General features: G+C 43.1%; 1 protein-coding gene across 7 annotated transcripts in view; it reads left to right on the forward strand.

Annotated features, from left to right (window-relative positions):
* MTOR (mechanistic target of rapamycin kinase) overlaps positions 1-21568 on the forward strand; it is a 216320-nt gene that overhangs the window by 50946 nt on the left and 143806 nt on the right. For all 7 annotated transcript variants that reach the window (XM_089658401.1, XM_089658405.1, XM_089658403.1 and 4 more), the window contains exons 23-30: positions 1884-2051; positions 2473-2585; positions 3550-3712; positions 6668-6760; positions 9655-9801; positions 10359-10501; positions 10586-10748; positions 18577-18722. In XM_089658401.1, the coding sequence (XP_089514527.1) occupies positions 1884-2051; positions 2473-2585; positions 3550-3712; positions 6668-6760; positions 9655-9801; positions 10359-10501; positions 10586-10748; positions 18577-18722 (1136 nt within the window). The remainder of the gene's footprint in view (positions 1-1883; positions 2052-2472; positions 2586-3549; positions 3713-6667; positions 6761-9654; positions 9802-10358; positions 10502-10585; positions 10749-18576; positions 18723-21568) is intronic.

Consider the following 21568-nt stretch of genomic DNA (forward strand, 5'->3'; position numbering starts at 1 on the left):
ATGGGGCACTATTCCTCCCACTGATACCAACGATGGGGCACTATTCCTCCCACTGACACCAACGATGGGGCACTATTCCTCCCCCCCACTGACACCAACGATGGGGCACTATTCCCCCCCCCACTGACACCAACGATGGGGCACTATTCCCCCCCCCACTGACACCAACGATGGGGCACTATTCCCCCCCCCACTGACACCAACGATGGGGCACTATTCCCCCCCCCACTGACACCAACGATGGGGCACTATTCCACCCCCCACTGACACCAATGATGGGACACCATTCCTCCCACTGACATCAATGATGGGGCACTATTCCTCCCACTGACACCAATGATGGGGCACTATTCCTGCCACTGATACCAATGATGGGGCACCATTCCTGCCACTGATACCAATGATGGGGCACCTATTCCCCCCACTGATACCAATGATGGGGCACTATTCCTCCCACTGATACCAATGATGGGGCACTATTCCTGCCACTGATACCAATGATGGGGCACTATTCCTTCCACTGACACCAATGATGGAGCACTATTCCTCCACTGATACTAATGATAGGGCACTATTCCTGCCACTAATGCCAATGATGGGGCACTATTCCTGCCACTAATACCAATGATGGGGCACTATTCCTGCCACTAATACCAATGATGGGGCACTATTCCTCCCACTGACATCAATGATGGGGCACTATTTCTCCCACTGATACCAATGATGGCGCACTATTCCTCCCACTGACATCAATGATGGCGCACTATTCCTCCCACTGACATCAATGATGGCGCACTATTCCTCCCACTGACATCAATGATGGGACACTATTCCTCCCACTGGTGTGCATTGGAAGAGGGGTAGTCTTATACGGCGAGTATAGCCCAAACACTACATTTTAGCAGGAAAAGTAGGGGGGTCGTCTTATACGCCCAGTCGTCTTATACGCCGGCAAATACGGTATATATATATATATATATATATATATATAATTTTTATTTTTTTTCTACCTACTGTTACCCTAGAAGTACAGTGTCACTGTACTACTTGTGGGTGGTGATGAATATTTTTTTTTTTTTAAAAGGATGTAAAAGCAATCATGGTGACACTGTACTACTTGTGGGTGGTGATGAATATATATATTTTTTTTTAAAGGATGTAAAAGTAATCATTTCTCCTCTCTGGCTGCATTCTTGCAGCCATTGATAACTACTGAGTGAGCTGTGATTGGTCACAGCTTGTCACATGGTACAAGGCTGTTGTGAATAGCCTTGTACCATGTGACCTCTGTGATCATTCACAGATTTCACACACAGTAAGCAATGATGTCAGAAGTCACATCTTGCTTACTACTCTGCATGTGATCACTGATTGGCCAATCAGTGATCACATGATCGGGACGTCGCACAGAGGTCCCGTACGACGATCGGTGTTCCACTGTGTCCGGAGGACACAGTGGGCACCGGATCACGGGGCTGCTCACAGTCCATAATGGCGGGCGCTGTTTATGAACGGCAACCCGCCCCTGGAGTGCCACCGTCCCGCAGTTTATATACAGTGGCCAAGACGGGAAGTGGTTAAGTAGTGTTTAGGAGGTTTAGTGTTTTTACAGTACATGTAGGAAAAACAAAAAAGCTTTTATTTAGGGAAAACGCTCCAAAAAAAAATACAAAATGATTTTTTTTTTTTTTTTCCCCTTCTAGACACTGAAGCTCAAAAAATACTAATATCCTAAAGTAGTGTGCATGGACACATAGGAGAACACTATCTTCTAGGAACAGGAAAAAAAATTGCTAACAGCTTCTAGGAGCTTAAAAAAACTCTAGTGTGCATGGAGCCTAAGACTGTCTGTCTGTCTTCATTTTTCATCTTGTTCTCTGCAGGATTACTGGACTATGAATAATCCCATCCAGAGCACCATCATTTTACTCATTGAGCAGATTGTGTTGGCACTAGGAGGAGAGTTTAAGCTGTACCTACCTCAACTTATTCCACACGTTCTACGAGTATTCATGCATGACAGCAGCATTGGACGATCAGTGGTCATTAAGGTAATATTTATAGGCGAAAAAAACAAAAATATATATTATAAGGTTAAAATTGGAGTTGTGTTGTGCTAGGCAAAATGTGCACCAACCAGTCAGGTGAGATCCAGTCACCACCTAACCTACAGATAAACGGGGACTGGGAGCACAATGCAGTAATTTTAAAATTTTGATTAAAAATGTCCCTATAAAACACAATGAGCAATCACCGTAGGAACAACTGTTTTGGGCGTCCCTGCCCTTTCTCAAGTTCAAAAGTGTGAAACTGTTCGTGTAGTTTTTGTTGTATGGTAAAAGGATATTTTTTTTTAATTTTCCATTACTGCATTACGCTTCCAGTCCTCGTTTTGATTTTGTTCTATATGTATGTATGATAGTGCCCTAGAAAGTCATAGTATTGTATTTTTTTTTTTTTCCCCTTCTCTAGCTTCTGAATGCTATCCAGATGTTTGGGGCCAATCTAGATGATTACTTACATCTCTTGTTACCGCCCATTGTGAAGCTCTTTGATGCATCAGATGCACCATTACCAGCACGAAAGTAAGCAAAATCTACTGGTCTGTTCTCAGACTTTTGAAGGAAACTTGTGGTGTTTTTGCACTTTAAGTGGTTGTAAACCCATACCCAGTGAAGTTACTGATGTCAGGTGATACACAGATTAAACGAATCCTTCTACATAAGTTGTACCTGTACATCCACATCCATTTGTCCTGTACATCCTTGTAAAACTCTAGATGAAAAGGTTTTTTCACAGACTCACAAGGCAGGGGGCAGGTAGCTGCAGTTGCACACTGTACAAGAGCTCTGAGAGTTGGTGGGAAGAGAGACACCCCACTTCAAGACAGCACACAAGTACAGAGCTGAGACTGTCAATCACAGTCTGTGCTCTGGAGCTCCCTCCTCTGTCACCTCTTTACCTCTTGGTGTCAGAAAATTACAAGTGACTCTTTCAGATAACATAGGAACAAGGCAGCAGACAGAAATTACACTTGGTGCTCTGGATTCAGACACACACACTGTAGAGGGATATACTTTGTTCATATTTCATGTCTAAAGTTTGCAATAGTTTTCTTTACTTTTTATTGAATATGTATTTTTGATTTTTTTTTTTTTGTTTTATCTTTTATCTATTTACAACCTATTTTACAAGCTGGGTAGCTCAGGCTGCAATTTAAATGCACAAATTAACTAGAGCTCTTCTGATATCCCTTATTGGACTTCTCTATCTGTCATCTCACTTGGACAATCATTGTTTCCATATCTGTGTCTGTACCTGGACAATCAGCAAGCTGCATCTGCTCTCTATTAGCCAATCGATCGTACTTTGGGAATCCTTTGTCATGTATTGAGTATTTTTCTCTATAAAACGAAGCTTTGTATGCATATAGTAAAAACTGATATAAAGCAGCAGTTAAACTTAATAAAGTATCCGAATTCCCATTTGGACATATAATATGTGATTCAGTTCTTTGAAACTTGAACAATTGTTTTAATATTTTGCCAGGGTGGCCCTGGAGACTGTGGATCGACTGACAGAATCGCTGGATTTCACAGATTATGCCTCCCGAATAATTCACCCCATTGTCCGTACATTGGACAGCAGCCCTGAGCTGAGAACGACTGCCATGGACACGCTTTCCTCCCTGGTCTTCCAGCTGGGGAAGAAGGTACAGAGCTGATTGTTTTGCAGGCTTTTCCAGTCTTCCACATGAGCGGTTCATTACAGAGCCGTTACAGGCAGCAAGTTATTCGGATAATAGTGTAAATGTTCTAAATTTAGAAAGTGCTGTCAGTTTTCGTACTTTAAAAAAAAAAAAAAAAAGCAAAAAATGATAAATTGTGGATGGAATTAGTCTCGTGGTTATATGCTCTAAAATAATTTTTTGATGGTGCGCTAGGCTTCTGTGGGGTCAGATAAAGGGTGGAGGTAGAACCAGGGAATACACTGGCTTCACTGACTGAAGACTGTAAGTGGGAACCCCCCCCCCCCCCCATTCCTCATGTGTTTTTAAAGGGAAGGAAAAAAAAATTTTCAAAATCCAATTTACCCTCTCTGCGCAGCTTCTTCCTCAGCCCAGCATGGCCTTCTTCAGGCAGGACAACACTCTGGTCTTTCTGCCCATTTCTTGTGAACCAAGCCTGTTTACATGCCAGCTGGGCTTACAATATTCTGGGACTGAGCAGAACTCACACATCCTTACACGAGTTCCACTCAATCCGGGAAGAATACCTGCTCCCTGCCAACACCACCACTTCATTGGATTGGGTAGAAGACTGCAGGAAAAAGTGTGTGTGTGTGTGCGTTTTTTTTTAATTTTTTAAATATGGTGGGGGGCTGGTCATACATTTTTAACAATTGTAGCCACATTTGAGCCACTGGAAATCCCAAGTTATCACCAGAAACTAAGCAGCCTTCCTCCCACAAGTTTAGTTTATCATCTGTATTTGGTTGATTGCAATAAATAGATAACTTTATTATAGTTAATTGAAAGATTTAAGCTGAATCGATCAGGACAAAAAAGTCAGTTTGGTCAAAGATGCCTGAATTTTTCCATCACGTTTGATTTGGCAGTAACACACTTCCTTGCAAGTTTCTCAAAACTACCATTTTATGTCTTTTTTTGGCTTTGCAAATTAAAGGATAAGTTCACCTTTTGGACAAAAAATAATAAATACACACTTTTTTTTATTTTTGTCCAAAGGAGCCTGTAAAGCATTGCACAGTAGATCGCCGATGCCATGCAGATCTCCTGCAGACGTGTCAGACTATCTGCTTGCCGTACTAACTGGAAGCTTCAATGAACTACCACAGCGCTCCAAAGCTCCGTGGTGGTTCATTGAAAACTGCAAGCCCACAGCCACTATGGCTATTGGGACTTGTAGGCACTCATTCACAGAACGCAACCACGCCAGGGGCGGACTGACCATTTGGAAACTCAGGCACTGCCCGGAGTCAGTAGGGGGCCCCATGAGATGCACCTGGTACCTTTTTCATAGGCTTTTTTGAGTTTGGGCAAGGACACGGGCCCCATGATCCCCTATTGCCCGGGGGCCCCATGAGTTGTCAGTCTGCCCCTGAACCACGCTGTTTTCAAATCTTACAGATGAGAAGCTTCCCCATACTATGTCAGAGGGAGGGGGGGCAGCAGGTGCTTCTTCGGCTATGGGAATATGTTACATGTTCCACCCGTTTTTAGGGTGGAACATGTAACATGTTCCAAAGGTGAACCTTTAAAGCAGGGGTCTCCAAACTATGGCCCTTCAGGTGTTGTCTTGCAAGGCCTCATGGGACTTTTAGTTCCTCAACAGCCATAGGCAAGACTCCCAGAGGCATGATGGGACTTGTAGTACTTCAACAGCTGCAGGGCCATAGTTTGGAGACCCTTGCTTTAAAGGATACGTTCACCTTTGAGAACATGCTACATGTAACATGCTCCTGCAGCTGCTCCCCAATTTCCCCAACCTCACTGATGGCAGTACAGGGATTATTTGAAAAGGGAGTGGCCATGGTCTGCCCATACAGGCTTGTCATTTATTCACGGAGTTCTGTAAATGGATGAAATACAAGTACCGACAGCCTTTGCAGCTGTCTGCTTGTTGTTCTCTATGGACTTTCAGGGCACGGTTGAGCTCTCCAGGTTCATTAATTTTTCCTGTCAATGTGTGACTGCCGCCTGTAGGGGGTATGAGCAGACAGCTTACACTGACAGTCTGCAGGAGCCCTGCATTGCACCCACGTTCTGCTGATTTGGAGTGCAATGCTTTTCAGACTCCTACAAAAAGATGCACAATTATTTACCTGCACTTGCACAGCTCCATTTACAATGTGAAGCAGGTGACCACACACACATGACTTAATGTCTGCTGAGAGCCCAGAGTTCTGAAACCTGGAGTACTCCAACTTGCACATACTAATAATAGAAAGATTGGTTAATTGCTGGTTAGACTCTCTCATGCAGTTTAACATGGCTGCCAATCGTGTATAATACTCCGGGATAAGAAAATACTGTCTAAATACAAGAGTTGTTTGTATTCTTCCTTGAATCTTGGTGTGCTTACTGTATTATTTCCAGATTTGGGCTGCAATCCAGTATCAGATTTTTACCTCTGCTGAAGCTTTCTGTAACAAAGACCGGTCACTACTGCTCCTTCTCTGTGTGCATGGTGACTGGTCTTGTTTCCGCCTTCTCCTGTAGTTTTATGCAGACAGACTATAGTGGGTGGGGCCTGCTGGATCCCTCCCACAATTCTGCTCTTTGCACAGGCCAAGTACAGCACAGTGATGTCATTTTTACAAGGTAATAACTTGGATTTTCAAAGTCTTTTTGTGCGCAGAAAGTGTGTTTTAAATATTTAGGCTATTGAGGATGTAATAATTGTGTCTGGAGTTCAGCTTTAAAGATATCAGTGAAGGGTACAGGCCAGCCTACGACTTGCCTTCCTCAACATTTGTGCGTTAGAAGGTCCCATGCTCTTGGGAACAGGTTGTATCGCATGTTTGTCTTCCACCGTGGTGCGACTGCGCATTTAGAAAAATGATATAAAACTATGCAGAATGTTGAATAATGACTCAAGTTGGCTGGGAATATGGCATTTTTATTACCATTTTTTTTTCTCTTTAGTATCAGATATTCATTCCAATGGTGAATAAAGTGCTAGTGAAACACAGAATTTTACACCAACGTTACGAAGTTCTGACATGCCGGATATTAAAGGTCAGTATAGATGCACACATTCTAATTGCCTAGTGGATAGCGCCTTTCAAAATGTTAGCAATGAAGGTATTTGCATCTCAGACAGATTTTTCTTTTTATTAAAACACACTGTGCTGAGTAGAGCGCAAACGTTTATTCTTGTCTGGTGTTTAGTAGAGTTTAATCCTCACCCGGTCTGTGCTGCTTTGGTAAAACAACCCCACACCACCAGCTTTGTTGTGCTGGTCAGGACTCATTTGTGAGCTGAACTACTAGTACTTGTGTCTTAGATGGATATGATTCCATAATGCTGGTATGAGAATATTCTGATGCATTCTCCATAGGAATGAATGGGGGGAGTGCATTGTCATTGGTAGGATAGGAAGTGGGTGGAGATCTGACATCAAGGGCTACAGATTGCAGTAAAAAATAGGACAAGGGAGCAAAGCCTATTCAGAACTTAAACTGTCCATACACTGATCAAAAATTCAGTTCAACAGGGACCATCTGAATTTCAATCTATCTGGCTATCCCCGCTCAAAAGAAGTTGATCAACGGCAAACACTGGACATTTTTTTTTCTCAGTCAGCCACTGCTGATCATTGTATTCTGACAGCGGAAGGTCATGCTTTCAGAATAAAATGGGGGCGGGAATTTAGGGATATTGCTCCATCCACCTTGTTTGTGTGTGTGTGTGTGTGTGTGTGTGTGTGTGTGTGTGTGTGGAGGAATCTATGAATTTTTTCTTTTGTTCAGCCAATTGGTTGAATGAAGGAGAGAAAAAAAAAAAACTAACCACCTATGGCCAGCTTTACAGTTAGTTTGGTATGAGGTTCCTCTGCCCTCTGCCTTCCAGCCATATTAAGCACAGGGTCCTCATCAGATTTTTTCTGACAGTGGGGATGCCAAGAGCAGTTCTCGTGTGTGTGTGTGTGTGTGTGTGTGTGTGTGTGTGTGTGTGTGTTTCCCATAGGAACGCAGTGAAAACCAATTAATACGTTATGGAGGTCAGAAAAAAGTAAAAAAAAAAAAAAGTTGCTGTCACTATAGGTCAGTGCCGGTTTTTAAATGTAATTTTTTTTCTTCACTATAGCTCACAGATTCAGATGTCCTTTTCTCCCCAGCTAAAAGAAAAGTTTCCTTAAGTTTTTTTCCCTGAGTTAAAAGAAACAATGTTTCCTTTTAGTTTCTTAAAAGAAACAGTTTCCTTTAGCTCTGGGGAAAATAACAGCTAATTCTATGAGCTATAGTGAAGAAAAAAAATCCAGCAATTGCATTTAAAAATCAGCACAGACATACACTTCGTGTTGCAAAAAAATTCGGAAACCAAGGCAATATTTTTCAATGTATTTTCATTCATAAACTGAAAATTACATTGAGACGTTTGGTAAACTGAGGTACGCCTGTACATGTGTGTGTAATAAATATATATTATATATAGTGTGTGTGTGTGTGTGTGTGTGTGTGTGTGTGTGTGTGTGTGTGTGTGTGTGTGTGTGTGTGTAAATTTTTTTTTTTTTTTTTTTTTATTAAGGCCGCTAATGGGACAATTTTAAAGGAAAAAATAAAAGGAATACAGACAGTATTTTTACAACTGCCTTTTAATTTTGTGATTCTGTTGCCTTCAGTCATATTATAAAATGCTGCGTATTCACAAACTTTGAAGTTACTAGTGTGTTACAAGTGAGAGTTCAGGAGCTCTGGCCCCTTACCTTTTGGTGTGTCACAGGAAATCTGGTTAGAAATGGTAAAATGTGCCTTTAAATCTGAACTCTGACCAGACAGCATTGGGATACTATACAGTGCATGTGATCGGGTTATTCTCCCAAAAAAATGTGTGAGTTTCTTGAGTCACTTTTGCAATTTACACACCTCTGCCTCATTTCATCTTACTGTTACTGTGTGCTACTGTGGTGGGTATAACAGGGAACTAATATGACAGATTTGGGCACTTAGCTGTATTTAAAGCAAGCTTGTACCTGGCCCATGCAGTACATTATGATTTGGGGTTTTATTTTAATTGTATTTTCCCAAGTCATCCTCTAGGAAGCTCACATGGGAGATAAGACTCTGCCCATTAACAGGAACCGCAAGAGAGGTTTAAAGCTCTCCTGCCGCTCTGGCATCTCAGTTCTTGTATTTCCTTCATCACTTGCAAATTTACTTTCTTCTTATGGTTTGCAGAAGGTGTTTGGGAATTCTTCTGCCGACCTGATAGCTAGTCTGTAGACCAGTGAGCCCATAGGCGGTGTTGGGGAGAAGAACTAGGAGTGTTATACAGCTATGGTTACCCTGGGGTGCAACACTTCTCCCTTAACAACTATTCTGGACTCCTAACATCCTGCTGCCCTCCTTTGCCCCTGCTTAGGTCCAGCTTACTTTCCTGGCTGATAGCAATGGTGCTTGGTGGTAAAGAGTAGGTCCAGGATCGTCCTGATAGCACATGGTCATATGGGGATCAGTGGTCGATACAATTTTTCATCTTGTAGATACAATTAGTACATGACAAAGGAGAGCACCATGGATCAGCCTAGAGACAGCAAGGCAAAACTGCCTACTTTAATTCTAGTTTGGTACTTTGGGTCCATTTGTGTGACTAAAGTTTCAGACTGAATTATCCAATAAACCATAAATCGCCGAGATGAGTCATTGTATTTTAATCAAAGAAGGAAAGTGAGAGCCTAAAGCTTCTGGCTGTGTAACTTAGAGCAAAATAATAATACAGTACATTTTATGTTTAACTATTTTTAACAAGATTAATCTTCTTGAAACAGAAATTTTTCTTCCTGACTAAATCAAAGCAATTGTGTGCATACACACTATAGATTCTAATCCAGTTGCATAACCAGAAGTATATCTAGCGCAGAACCCTGTTCTTTCTGTTCCTCTCACCGCTGTGACTGTTCACATTTTAGGGGTACACTCTAGCCGACGAAGAAGAGGATCCTTTGATTTACCAACATCGGACTCTTAAGGGGAACCTGGGCGAGTTGTTTGCCAGTGGCCCATTGGATAGTGGACCCATGAAGAAGCTGCATGTTAGCACCACCAACTTGCAGAAGGTATGTATTATAGTTTTGTGTTTAATACACTGTATTCCTGTGCTGATTAGTAGTTTTGGAGTAGATGTTGAATATCTGGTAGATAGTAGGCACCTTTGGTTACTTTCACAGGCGTTTCATGCTCCCTACTGCAAACATTAGGGTAGTTCAAGAGGCTCCAGCAGTGCTTTGAAGAGTATTGCTTTGATATGAAAGATCTGATTTGACATCTTATTGTGCCAAGTATATGTCAACTTGGCTTGATACTTGGCACCAAAATAGGAAGTGAGGGGTCATCTCCCTAGTAGGGACTCTGGTAGCAATCAAAACTTTGGTAGAGGTTCTCGCCTATCCCTTATCTTTATAGTATTTTCTTGATTATGAAAGGTTTGGCCCTTATGTCTAGTGTGCATCTTATGTACTTTAATACATTTTTATCTAGTATACGATTTAACTTGGATCTTAAAAAGGGGTGTATTGGATGGATGCACCTGTTATTTGTAGCAATTTAAACAGCCCTGTCCATGTAACTGTTGGATTTGGTCATAGACGTTTAACTGGTCTTCTCCGTTCCACAGGCTTGGGGTGCAGCCCGCCGGGTTTCCAAAGATGACTGGTTGGAGTGGTTGAGACGACTGAGCGTGGAGCTGCTTAAGGATTCCTCTTCGCCTGCCCTTCGATCCTGCTGGTCATTAGCCCAGGCATACAATCCTCTGGCCAGGTGGGTTCCCGGATTTGTTTCAGGTTCAGCTGGTGTTTGTGAATGCTGGAAATGTGGCTGAATATTTAATGTACTTTGACACAGAGATCTCTTTAACGCGGCCTTCCTTTCCTGCTGGTCGGAACTGAATGAAGATCAACAAGATGAGCTGATCCGCAGTATAGAAATGGCTCTGACCTCTCAGGATATCGCTGAAGTCACACAGACTCTGCTGAACCTGGCTGAGTTTATGGAGCACAGCGACAAGGTAAATGTTAGCTTTGCTATAAGGCAAGACTGGTCAGTGCTAATATCCAGATAGCCAATGCCCCGAAGACTTCTGGTATTTTCCTTTACTGTCACTGGAAGCATTTGTTTCCCTGTTCTGTCTACTGGCCAAGAATTAAAGTGACTGGAAGAATTAGTCTGTGCAGTAACATTTACAGGAGAATGTACTAATTTCTGAAGTTATTTTAGATATGCTGTGCTTAAAGGCTTAGTTCATGTTTTGCAAAAAGTCGTAAATGCAGCAACACTAGTCTCGTGATCAATGTGCATTTTGCTACATTTTTGCAGTTAAGTCTGAAGAGCATTTCATCCACAACATACTGATAGAGTACAATACAGGCTTCCTTCCCAACCTCAGGTCCACATGGAGGTGGTGGGGGGGATGGTTTGGCTTTTGGGCATGGTGCATCCCTGCTTCATGTTTCACCTTAAATGGGGGTGTAACATAAAACGTGGACTAAAAGGGTGCACTCAGCTTTCAAGAATACAATATGCCTAAAGCGCCTATATAAAAGGAAAAATCTCTCCATGCTCCAGAGCTGTCCTTGACTTCCTTATCAGTTTAGTCTTGTTGGTCCTCTTCAGGACAGAACTACATTCACATAATTCTACCCAATTCCTTGAGCTCAGCCTGTCATTAACACATCTCCCTAGGGGATCTTCTAAAACACAAGTTGGGCTCATAGTCCTGGAATGATTGCCGCTTACACATTATGTGAGCGCTGCTCAGTCTTGGTAGAGTTCTTATCGCCTGAAAAAAGAAGAAATATACTAGGGATGTCAGTGGACCGACTAGGGAAAAGGTGTGTGCGCTTCTGGACAGTTCAAATTGGGTATATGAAAATGCATAATCAGAGGTTACCTATCGTGAAACTACATATTAAAAACATTCAAATGCAGAGATCAAGATAGCTGAATTTATATGCAGTCTCAACTTATAGACCTTTTTCACACCATACATGCAGAAAAACTGATGGGGGGGAAAAAATGCAAATTCCAGTTGCAGAGACATGTTATATCCGTTTTCATGAGTCTTTCAATGAGTTTTATACACATTGCAGATTCCTGTGCAGAAAATTTGCACATGATAGTAATGTGTGAACAGGGCACATAGGGAACAATTGGTTTTATTGTGCCCTTGCAGAATGCCTGCTGAAAAACTGATGTCTCTGCACCATGGTGTGAACAATGCCTCACTGTAAGGGCTCGTTCACACCATGGTGCAGAGATGTCAGGTTTTATGCACACCTTCTGCAAGGGCACAAGGAAATCAACTGTTCTGTGTCCTATTCACACCACAAGACTAGCATGTGTAGATTTTTTTTTTTTTTTTTTTACTGCTTGTGTATAAAACTTTTTGAAGCACGTGAAAACTGATGTCACCTGATGTCCAAGTGAAATCTGCGTGTCAGGTTTTTTTCACGTACGGTATGAACAAGGTCTAAAATGTAAACTTTGCCAAATCTTTGATGCTCCTTATTGGTCAGTAAGGCTGCCCATTACGTGAAACACCAAAAAAAAGAGTGGGAGAGTGCCGAACCTGACTTTACAGAAATAGGTGAAGATTTGCATTTCATCTGAGCTGCTTCTATCTCTATATCTACTGATCACTTTGACATGCTGTTTTCACTCTGCTTACATGTCCACACAGGGGATGACATAAATGCTTGTCTGCTTAGTAGTGTGTTTTGCTGTTCTGTCTCAGAGTATGCCTGACTGAAGACAACACACTGTCTAACCTAGCCTGCATTGGATGATATATATGCATCTGGCAAGCAGCCGTGCTGGGTTTATTACCTGCCATAGAGATTGTCCTTGCAGTGGCGATTTAAAAGTAGGAAAATGAAATACAATCATAAAACCGCAGTCGTGTGTAAAAGTGTTACAGGTAGAAGTTACATTATGACTTATTACTCAGTTGTACTACATATGAACATAAGTAATCTCTTTAAGTTCCTGTATTGATAGGCATTCTTTATCATTCACTGAGGGACACAGCAGTTCTTAGACCCTCAGGTTATACAGGAGAAACACAATGGCAACAAAAAACATAAGTTTATCATTGGATGTGCTTGTATCGGCATTGAAGAATTTTTTTTTTTCTGGGTTCTTCTGGAAGATTTTCTATCAAGAGCTGCTGGTATATTCATACTGTATGTATGAAATCCCAGACGTCTCTCAGGTCCGCTGTTAGTGCTGGTAGAGCAATGCCGGACATATGAAACCCTGGATTGTTTTCGTCATTTAGCTAAGAAGATGGCCAAGATTCCTGCCAGATATAAGAAGTTCTGGAAATCTCACCAGTCCACTAAATGCAGGTTTTCCCAGTTTTTCATACTGGTGTTCTCTCTTCGTTGGTCTTGTAGTGACAGCCATCTGTGTTCCAGCTATCACATAATTTCACTTTTTGTCGTACATCCAGACTAGAGCCTTGCCATGCGTTATGTTTAATCCGATCTGTGTTCCCGCTATCACAGGACTGTTACATGTCAGGCCAGTATTTTCTGGGGCTTCTGCAGAGTGTTACTGCAGTATGGAGCTGTAGTAGTTCTATTCCTGTCCCTGTCCTGACTCTCCATCGACTTCATTATTGACGTGCTATCTACTTTTTGGCCACTTGGGGGAGCACTCTTATTGGCTTCTTTATTGTCTGCGCATGGGATGAAACAGCACTGCTTGGTTTTATGTCTTTTCTGCACTATCAGTGTGGGGGATGTAGCTGTGAGCTGCTAGATGATGAACGCATCCCTGAGTCTCTCTGAAGATCTCTTCTTTTTGGGACTTCTTTCCTGCATGTCTGATCCGGTTCCTAACACCCCTTTCAGGGCAGAGCTGGGCAATATCTGGTCTTTACAGCCAGCAAGCCAAAATGGACTGTATCCAGTCCCTGCATACAAGAACAGGACGGCCTGTAATGTCTGCCATTGGTGCTGGATATTGTGGGCAGCGACCTCCGGTGTACCGCATACCTGGTGATCTTTGCTGACTGGTCCAGGGCAGTAATCCCCCTGTAGGGGAGTAGAGTCCCTGAAGGCCCTGCAGGCTGTGTCTGCTATGATGTGTGAAGTTTGGGTCTGAATTGGCCCCTGCAGTGTGGACTGGTGAGTATCTTTGTTTTATGTAGAGCTTTGGCAGTGTCCCCTAGGTTGTGGAGGCTTTGGGCAGTAAGTACAGTAACAGAATGCCTTTTTTACCCTAAGGGGTGCTATACTGGCTGTTGCAGTGTTTAAAAGGGGCAGTCTGATAAGGCACTTTCGGTTATTTATTGTACTTTTCTGTGCATGCGCGGACACCATACATGTGGTAATTTCACAGAATCCATCGTACATTGGCATCATCCTGCCTTTTACCAACGCTGTCTGTGTTATCTTCTCATCTAGACTTGTTGGAGGTTGCTGCCACACAAGTGTTCTGGCCTAGACTGAAACTCATCTCAGCTGAGTGGTCACTTCCGTGTGGGGTATACTGTCCTGTGTATTCCTCAACAAGCCATGGTTTTGCACAGGAAGTGAGGAGGGGGGAAGGAAATGGGGACAGGCTTCCAAATCCCTTTAATCATGTAGGGAAGTCCCAGTGCAGTGGCTCCCCTAGGGGTAAGAGTACCTCTGAATCCCTACCCTTACCCGGTATCTCCCACTGTTTCAAGGGCAGCACCTTCCTTATCCTTTGCGTCAAAGGAAGGATTCATTGCAGCTGTTTGTAGACTGCAAGACTGACACACCTAAATGACTTACTAGTCGTGGAGAGGTTCAGTTGGGTATCAAATCTTCAAAAGTCAGCCTTGGTTCTGACGCAATACCTGGAATACTTGGGTTTAGTCCTAGATACAGCTCAAGTGCATGCATTGTTTCTACAGGAAAAATCCCAGTCTCTTCAGGTCCAAGTGGCATTCCTGAAGTCATTGGAAAGTCCCTTGACTTGGGAATGCCTGAGAGTGCTGTTGAAGATAACTGCCTTCGTTTTGCTCCCCTTTGCTCTGTTTCACTCCAGAGCTCTGCAACTCAATATCCGGTTTGTGTTGAACAAACCTCAGCAGTTCCTGAATTTGCTGATACATCTCACTCCCAAGTTCAGGTCAGCTCTGGAATGGTGGATATCCATGTGGATGCTGGATGCCAAGAAATCATTCCTTCTGATGAATTGGAAGGTCTTGAAAATGGATGCCAGCTTGTTGGGCTAGGGAGGTGTTCTTGAATCTCTCAGTTCAGAGATCATGGTCGTCAGAAGTTGCCAATCACCATCTTGGGACTTCAGGCTAGCTCTCATACACTGGTCTGTCTGCCTTCAGGGACTCCCCATCAGGGTTCAGTTGGATAATGTCACTGCTGAGGCATATATAAACCATCAAGAGGGACAAGACGTCATGCTGCCCAAGAAGTGGTCCTGGGCAGATCAGAAAGTTCCAGACCTTTCTGCCATGCACAATCTGGGGCGTGAATTTGGTGGATGGATTTTCAAAATGCCTGAATCTAAGAAAATGGGCTCTTCACCTGGATGTGTTTGCAGAGATTTTACTGTGTTGGAGAATGCTGGACATGGACCTCTTGGCATCCAGACCTTCAACAACGTCCTGAACCAGGGATTCTTTGGACCTTATGGTCGATGCCCTGGTGACTCCTTGAGATCAGTTTTTCTGATCTGAGTCTTCACTCCTTCCTTGTCTGTTACCCAGGGTAAGGGTGGTGAGCATTCTGATGATTCCCATTGTGCCAGCTTGACCAAAAAGAATGTGGTATGCAGATATCTTGAATCTCTTGTACTTAAGCTTCACACCAGGTGAAGTCCATATGTTGTGGAGGAATGTATTTTGGCCTTCAGTAATCTGGCCTGGTGATGTTTTTGGGTACCATTAAGGCACAAATAGTGGCCTTTGCTGTGCATTTTCAGTCGCTTATTGCATCTTATTGCTTTGTTCATGGTGTCTCATGGATTGTTCCTTGGACTCTGTGGGACCTCAGCTTGTTCGTATTGCTTTCTTTTTTTGAACCTCTCCAAGAGATTCCTTTACCAATTTTTACACACAAGTTTGTCTCTTCCTTTACACTCTGGGAGCTGAAAGAATGGCACTTTCCTACAAGGAACTTTTCCTGTTTTTCACCAGGATATGGTGGTGTTGAAGTCTTGGTCCTCTTTACTGTCTAAGGTGGCAGCATCCTTTTGCACCAATCTTAACCTCCCTGGCGGTATTCCCAAGTGTAGCTCGGGGTTAATTATCAGTGCCAAAAGCAGTAACCCCGAGCTCCACTTGGGAATACTCTGCAGTGTTGCTCTGGGATTCCCTGTTTCACTTTCCTTGTCCTGCGCTCCTGCGATATCCCCCCTGCAGCGTCCCCGGCCATCTCCTCCAGCCGATGCCAGCATCCATCTTCCGGGTTCCGGTCCCTGCGAGCGTCAGGCCGTACGGGGGCTGGAACCGGCGGGTAATTTAAACGTTTTAGAAAGTGACATTCACTAAATACACTAAAATCACATAGTATAACATTCCTGTATCAAACCATTTCACATACATTTTGTCCCGAGTGCTTTGTCCGGCGCCCTGCCTGCATTTTTACTGTTCTTTCTGCCTGGAAACTGAGAAATGTTCATGGCGTCCAAAAAGCGTCCCTTTAGGTCAAAAGCGGTTTTAGACCGGCTAGAGAACAGTGATAGTAAATCAGAACCACTTGCAGAATTGAGTGATAATGATTTTGTGGGGGAAATTCATCATCAGACACTGAAAACGATTTTGCGACTGAGCTCAGCGATGTGCGAACTTGGCGCTCTATTTCAAATTTGTGTTTTTGGTTTGATTATATTATTGAATTACATTTATTATATTTTTTATGATTATTTATTATATTATAATTTATGATTTCGTGTTTCAAATTTTATCCTACCCGGGATGTTTACTAGACTCTTGTTCGGACAGATTTCAGTGAGTTATTACTAAAAATTACAGGCCTACAATAAAAAGACATATTTTCATGCAAAAAAATGTACTGCTTTGAGCACAGAAATATTGACATAATAAGACCGCTAGGGAGGTTAAGCATTCAAAGGAAAAGATGTTTCCCTGTTTGGATGTTTGAGTTTACCTGAAAGTCCACAGCCTCATTACGACAAGCTGGTTCCCGGTTTGTTCTGCCAGAAGGGTCCCGCAAGGGGTTGGGTTGCTTCTTTATTCTCTGCTGTAATGTTTTCAGGAGGCTATATATAGCATCCTGCTAGCCCCTCCCTCCAGGCATGACCTGCCTGTATTGCATAGAAAAGCACAGAGGCACAGTGATGACATCAGATGGTCTAAAGTAAGCCTTATAATGGAAAGGTTTTTATGCAAAAAATTACATTAGCGTGTTGAGTGTGAGAAGCTGGAGCCAGAGGAAGGAAAATAAAAACAAAATACACTTAGTATTTAAAAGCTTAAAGGGGAACTTCATGTAAATTATAAAAATAAGCGAACAATTAGGATTTTTAATGCAGAAGAGACATGCTTTGTCTTTTTGGCGTTAGGCTTGCCTGTCTGCCCCTGTACAGTGAGCAGCAATGCCGAAGCCTCCTGAACTTCTGCACATATATGGGAGTGATGTCATATTGGCCTGGTGAATGAAAGTGGCTGGTGCTTGATACCTGGAAGCCGGCCGCTCAAAGATGTCAGCGCGTGGCAGGGAGCTGTAAGATGTCGCATCGCTGGCATCAAGGTGTTCCACTTTAACCACCTTCCGCCCGCCATATAGTAATATTATTGGCGCAAGGTGGCTCTTTCGTTCTGGGAGGACGTCATATGACGTCCTCCCATTCTCACTGCGCGTGCGCAGCTCTGGGAGCGCGCGGCGATCGGCGGTGCGCTGTGTCCCTCGGACACAGTGGATCACCGATCATGGAAAGAGCCGAAGATGTCGGCTCGGTCATGTGACCAGCTGTGTCCAATCACAGCTGATCACATGTAAACAGGGAAATGCCGGTTATCGGCATTTCTCTCCTCTCGAGCTGTCACGCTGACAGCTCGAGAGGAGAGGAGAGCTGGAAATGGGCTTTCCGCGGAGGGGACATGTACACTGATCATCAGGGCACTGATGATCAGTGTGGCCCCAGAAAGGCCACCTGTCAGTGTCCATCAGTGCCAGCAGTCAGTACTCATCAGTGCCTCGTGCCAGTGCCACATCAGTGCCTACCAGTGCACATCAATGCCACATATCAGTGCCCATCTGAGCTGCCTTTCAGTGTCACCCATCAGTGCCACCTATCAGTGCCATGTATCAGTGCTGCCTTTCAGTGCCCATCAGTGATGCCTGTCAATGCTCATCAGTGCCACCTACCAGTGCCTCCTCATCAGTGCCACCTATCCGTGCCCATCACTGCAGCCTCATTAGCGCACATCAGTGAAGGAGAAAAATCACTTATTTACAAAATTTTATTACAAAAACTAAGAGAGAACGTTTTTTTTTCAAAATTTTCAGTGGTTTTGGGTTTAAGAAAAAATAAAAAACCCAGAGGTGAGTAAATACCACCAAAATAAAGCTCTATCTGCCCCAAAAAAAATAAAAATGTCATATAGGTACAGTGTTGCATGACCGCGCAATTGTCATTCAAAGTGCGACAGAGCTGGAAATTGGCCTGGGTAGGAAGGGGGTATAAGTGCCCAGTAGGCGAGGGGTTAAACACAAAGCGGGCATATTCAAAAGGTAAACACCTCTGCGTTTACAGGGTGTCTTCAGTTCAGTAAATTCTTGCCATCTCTTATTTTTGCACAGAATTTAATAAAAATGAATTACTTTTTGTCTACTTGTTCCTTGCACTGTGGTTGCTAATTGTCTTCCTCTGTCTCTTAGGGTCCCTTGCCACTGCGAGATGACAATGGTGTGGTCCTGTTAGGAGAGCGAGCTTCTAAATGTCGAGCTTATGCGAAGGCCCTCCATTATAAGGAGCTGGAATTCCAGAAGGGACCCACCCCGGCCATATTGGAGTCTCTGATCAGGTAGGACTTGTCCCTGCTTGTGAATGCCTTGGAGGGTGTGTGGTCTGCATGGTGACCTTTGACACGTTCACATGGTGCCTGGTAATAGGGTCTTCACACGTTCTATGGCTCCTATTTCTGGTCTTGTAAAGTTTCTCAGCTAGCAGCTGTCACATTCTGCGGGTCACCTGGTGCCCCCCTGCACTCCATCCTGTGACATGTGTGACTCCTGGGCGCACTTCACTTTTGGGCATAGTTCATGGTAATATTTTTCCACAACCAAATTAGGAATTCTCATTTGTGTTGTCCGTTCATATTATTCAGAAACAGAAGTCTTCATTACTGCAACTTAAAGCATATGTCAACCAAAAACATTTTTTCTCTAGTTTTGGATATAATGGGAAAAAAATTAGAACTCCTGTCTGGTTTTTACTGCTACCCAGATCTCTGCTAGAGCAACTTTCCCTCATCTCCTGTCCTGGGATCTATGGTATCACCAGACAGGAAGTGAACAAATATCTGCAACAGGGACACAAAAATAGAAATCAGTACTTGCACGGTAGGCGCTGGATCTTCTTTTGTTAATGTACAAGATTGTGATGACCATCTAAGCTGGCTAGCTTTAGTCAAGCTATGAAAAAAGCACCCACAAACAGAAGAGGGTGTCATAAAAAAAAGATTGATATCCAAACTGTAGTGCGCCCCAATGGTGCAGAAAGATATTATTATATTATTTGAAAGACATGCTGGTAGGTTAATTGGCTCCTGTCTAAATTGGCACTAGTATATGAATGTGAGTTAGGGACCTTAGATTGTGCAGCCCTTGAGGGTTAGGGACTGATGTGAATGCACAATATATATGTAAATCGCTGTGTAAATTGACGGCGCTATATAAGTACCTGAAATAAATAGTATTAAAGAGCCAATGTATTTCAGGGGTTCACACGCTCCCCCTTTTATTAGGGGTTAGCTCAGGGTTTTTCCAACAGAGTTCCACGGAACCTTAGGATTCCTCCTAGAGGTTGCTAGGGGTTCTTGGGGCAATAAGCAGTTTACCTCTCGGAGAAGTAACCACTGACACCAATAATTTTTTTTTAGCTATTTGTAAGGAGGGAATTCTTCCCAATGACCACACGTGTAAGGCGCATTCTTCCCACTGACCATCACACTAATGTACTGTAAAATGTAAATATAAATATTAGAAGGGGTTCCCTAAAGCCAAAAAGTTATTCCAAAGGTTCATCCATCTTAAAAAGTTTGAGAAAGGCTGGGTTAGGCATTATGTGATTTCAGTAATGTTGGATTGAAAATGGTTTGGTAATATTTTTGAAGATTTCACATCAGGTAATGCAGCATTGAGCTTTGTCATAAGGGGAGTCCATATTCTTGTTTAAAGAGACCATTCAGGGCAAAGTGACATTGTCTGTGTAAAGCTAACTCCCAGATACTTGCCTCTCCGGAGATCCCCACTGCTCCTTCCTCTATTGGAGGTATTGCAAAATATCCCATTCTGGGTATTGGGGAGCCTCTTCCATAGTGCAGTGCTTGGAGCTAGTGGCCAATCGCTAAGCCCAAGTACTGTCAACTGACAGGGTGCGACGTCAGCGCTAGGCTCCGAAACAGACTCCTGACAGAGGAAGGATCGGCAGGGGAGCACTAGAGTGGCAAGTGTCAGTCTTTTTACTGTGAATAGGCTAGGTAATGCTGTCTCTCTTAGATGCTCAGGAGTGTTTGAGCTAAACACAGGGCTTTGCTTTTACACCCATTGCCTAAGTCAGTGGTTCTCAACCTTCCTAATGCCGTGACCCTTTAATACAGTTCCTCATGTTGTGGTGACCCCCAACCATAAAATTATTTACTCAGTAATTATAATTCATGAGTGTCGTTTTACCTTTAATACTGCTGCTTTTAACAGAGTAGCTGCTTTTAACAGAGTAGCTGCTTTTAACAGAGTAGCTGCTTTTAACAGAGTAGCTGCTTTTAACAGAGTAGCTGCTTTTAACAGAGTAGCTGCTTTTAACAGAGTAGCTGCTTTTAACAGAGTAGCTGCTTTTAACAGAGTAGCTGCTTTTAACAGAGTAGCTGCTTTTAACAGAGTAGCTGCTTTTAACAGAGTAGCTGCTTTTAACAGAGTAGCTGCTTTTAACAGAGTAGCTGCTTTTAACAGAGTAGCTGCTTTTAACAGAGTAGCTGCTTTTAACAGAGTAGCTGCTTTTAACAGAGTAGCTGCTTTTAACAGAGTAGCTGCTTTTAACAGAGTAGCTGCTTTTAACAGAGTAGCTGCTTTTAACAGAGTAGCTGCTTTTAACAGAGTAGCTGCTTTTAACAGAGTAGCTGCTTTTAACAGAGTAGCTGCTTTTAACAGAGTAGCTGCTTTTAACAGAGTAGCTGCTTTTAACAGAGTAGCTGCTTTTAACAGAGTAGCTGCTTTTAACAGAGTAGCTGCTTTTAACAGAGTAGCTGCTTTTAACAGAGTAGCTGCTTTTAACAGAGTAGCTGCTTTTAACAGAGTAGCTGCTTTTAACAGAGTAGCTGCTTTTAACAGAGTAGCTGCTTTTAACAGAGTAGCTGCTTTTAACAGAGTAGCTGCTTTCAACACAGCAGCTGCTTTCAACACAGTAGCTGCTCTTTACACATCGGAAATATGTGTTTTCTGATGGTCTTAGGGGACCCCTGTGAAAGGGTCGTTCGACCCCCAAAGGGGTCGCGACCCACAGGTTGAGAACCACTGGCCTAAGTAGAGAGGTGCGGAAGCCTAAATTTAAATGATTTGCATTGGGGAACCATAGATTCACTTTAGGGGCTTGTGCTTGTCTAATGTAGAGAATATTCATTTTTGTACCAGCAATGGGGTCAGAATTCTTTCT

The sequence above is a fragment of the Staurois parvus genome, unplaced genomic scaffold, assembly GCF_062004578.1.
Source record: "Staurois parvus isolate SC_StPar_1 unplaced genomic scaffold, SC_StPar_1.0 ptg001066l, whole genome shotgun sequence".
In the NCBI taxonomy this organism is placed as follows: domain Eukaryota; kingdom Metazoa; phylum Chordata; class Amphibia; order Anura; family Ranidae; genus Staurois; species Staurois parvus.